The following is a 2,969-nucleotide window of genomic DNA, read 5'->3' on the forward strand; positions in this document are numbered from 1 at the left end:
CTTTTGTCTCAGTTGCAAGTCCATACGCAACACGCAGCTAGGCGCGACATATTTTTCGCCCCAGTTGCAAGTTTACTCTCAACATACAAATGGCGCACATTCTTTTTCGATTTGAGTTGCAATTTCAACTTTGAAATGCAATTGTTTTGTCCATAGTTGCAAGCCCATCCTTGACATACAACTGGAGGAGGGTGGAGGGGTGGACCCTTTTTTATATCAGTTGCAAGGCCATCCCCAACATTCATCCGGGCACGTCTCTTTTCTTGTGCTACTTGTGAGTCCAACGTACATACACAAAATGGCCTGGCCCGCTATTTGACCGTAGCAACACCACGTACACACCATCGAACTTCATATTTGACATCCCACCACGACTAAGATGTCAAAGGATTATTGAAACGTGCCTAGCTAAGAAATAGACCACTTTGATTATTGGACACAAATATACGGAATCCATCTTACTCACTAACGTTCTTCTGTACCCTCCATCCGGTTCGTACTTATTAGCTACTCAATTTCCCTCTACGTACGTAGGAAAAGGCTTGACCCTGACCGGGAGCCCGTCGGCCATCCGCAGCGTCAGCGAGGCCACCTGGCGCGGCGTGTACTCGCCGTCGACGGCCAGCTCCAACTCCTCCACCACGCACGCCACGACGGACTTCATCTGGATGTAGGCCATCTCCTTGCCGAGGCAGATCCTCGGCCCAGCATGGAACACGATGTACCTGAACGGGCTCTCCGGCCGGAACGTCCCCTCCGCCGTGTCCAGCCACCGCTCCGGCCGGTACGCTCGCGCGTCCTCGCCCCACACCGACTCCATCCGCCCCATCGCGTACGCGTTGTACGACACGAACCACCCCGCCCCCACCGCCGTGCCGTCGGGCAGAACGTCCGCCGCCCGCGCCTGCACCGAGTTCACCGGCACCGGCGGGTACAGCCGCATCGACTCCGTGATGGCCGCGTGCACGTAGTGCATCTCCCTCAGCTCGTCGAGGTCGAACCCGGCTCCTCTGCCGGGACGGCGGGCGCGCACGGCGGCGACCTCGTCGCGGATGCGGCGCACCACGTCCGGGCGCGAGGACAGCAGCCAGAAGAACCAGGTGAGCGCGGAGGACGTCGTCTCCCGGCCGGCGAGCAGGAAGCTGATCACCGCGTCGCGGAGGTCCGCATCGGTGTGGCTCCTCTCGCCCAGCCCCAGCTCGCTCGCCATGAACCGCGACAGCAGGTCGTGCTTCTCGCAGCCCGTGCCCATCTCCTCCCGCCGCGCCCGGATGATGGCATCGGCGAAGCCGTGCACCACGGCGATGGACTCGCAGAGGCGCCGCTCGGAGCCCATGTTGAGCGCCTTCTTTATCTTCCAGAGCCCCGGGACGGCGTAACGGAACCTGCCCGCGCTGAGATTGGCGGCGTCACGGAACGCGTCGGCGAACCTGCTGCTCTCAGTACTCTCGGTCGCGGCATCATCCTCGTCCGGGAGCTGCCGGGGGTCGTGGTCGAAGGCGACGCGGCAGATGTTATCAAACGCGTAGCGCTCGAGCGCGTCCTGCAGGTCGACCGTGCGGCCGGAGGCGGCGGCGCGGCGCAGGAGCGGGAGCAGCCTGCCGTGGAGCTCGCCGTGCACGGTGCGGGCGACGAAGAGGCGCAGCGAGCGCGTGTTGAACTCGTAGCTCGCGGCCTTGCGCTGCGCGCGCCACGCCTGGCCGTCGACGTTGAGGATGCCGTGGCCGAGGAAGTCGTGGAGCGCCGACGTGAAGCGCGGGCCCTTGGGGTAGTTGTGGAAGCCGGGGCGCATGGCGTGCTCCAGGTTGGCCGGGTTGGCGGTGATGATGCCGCGCTCGCCGCCCGGGCGGTGGAAGACGAGCGTGCAGGTGGGCTGGCGCGCGAGCACCTCGGTCATCCAGTCCAGTATGCGGTGCCGGTTCGCCAGGAACTGCGGAAGGTGGCCGAGCAGAGGGTACGGCGCCGCCGCCTTGCGGAGTCTCCAGGCATGAGTATGGACATGGGCATGAGCGTGGAGAAGGAAGACAGCTGCGAGCGTTAGCAGCAGCAGGAAGGCTGCCAAAGCGATTGCCATGGCCGATCGATCTCTGGCTTGCCTTGCTGGAGTGGACACTACTTATCGTCTGGCTTTGTAGAGCAGTCGTAGGTGAAGAGCAATACGTGGTTAAGAGGAAAAGTAAACGGTGCTGGTGGTTTCTTGTGCTGACTGTAGACACGTAGTATTACAAATCACTTATTACAGGCATAGGAGGGGAAATTTGAAGATAAGACATAACAAGCACCAAAAACTTTCCACCATGCCGAAACCTACCATCTACCATGCGATCCTAAGCAATTCCCCTCTTCGATGATCCAAACGTCTTGAGCACCGGAGAAGAAGAGCACCAGGGACGCCTCAGCATAGAATTTTCCATTCCCTGACTAAAGCCTCCGCCAGATCCATAATGCAACGCATATTTCTCCATCTCCTCCCCTGAAAAATAAATTCATTCCGCAAAAGCCATAAGCCCCACAAGTTAGCCGGGGAAATAACATTAACAGACTCTAGGTGTTTTTTTTTCTGTTTCATTGAGTAGTTAAATCAGCAAAAGAAGGAGGAGCAACAGTATCACAAGCATCAAACACAATTGACCAGATCCCTTTAGCCACAATGCAATCAAAAAACAAGTGTAGTATGGATTCTTGTTCACATCAGAAACACACAAGTCAAGTCATCCACATGTCTCCGCTTAGTCAAAATTATCTCTGGTTAAGCATTTGCTGTAATAGGCTAGCTAGCCAAAGAAAGACATGAATATTAGGTGGAACTTGACTTTTGTGTTTTGTTGAATATGAAATGCTATCAATGACTTTGACGAGCCAGCTTGTGTTGAGTAAATAGGCAATTTTCCGAGTAGATTAATCCATAAAATAATTACTAACATGGCATTGACTAGGTTCATGACATATTGATCACGCAGTATACTAGC

At 56.5% G+C, this 2,969-nt stretch overlaps 1 protein-coding gene across 1 annotated transcript; it reads right to left on the reverse strand.

Annotated features, from left to right (window-relative positions):
* Positions 1-409: 409 nt before the first annotated feature.
* LOC123431290 (cytochrome P450 94B3-like) lies at positions 410-2,223 on the reverse strand. Its single transcript, XM_045115113.1, has one exon. The coding sequence runs from the start codon at positions 2,072-2,074 to the stop codon at positions 512-514; it is 1,563 nt and encodes a 520-aa protein (XP_044971048.1). The 5' UTR covers positions 2,075-2,223; the 3' UTR covers positions 410-511.
* Between the last annotated feature and the right edge of the window lie 746 nt (positions 2,224-2,969).

The sequence above is a fragment of the Hordeum vulgare genome, chromosome 2H (genome assembly GCF_904849725.1).
Source record: "Hordeum vulgare subsp. vulgare chromosome 2H, MorexV3_pseudomolecules_assembly, whole genome shotgun sequence".
NCBI lineage: Eukaryota > Viridiplantae > Streptophyta > Magnoliopsida > Poales > Poaceae > Hordeum > Hordeum vulgare.

Bases quoted from the DNA above. Each gene is read 5' to 3' on its own strand.
- LOC123431290 (XM_045115113.1), bottom strand. From the start codon at position 2,074: ATGGCAATCGCTTTGGCAGCCTTCCTGCTGCTGCTAACGCTCGCAGCT.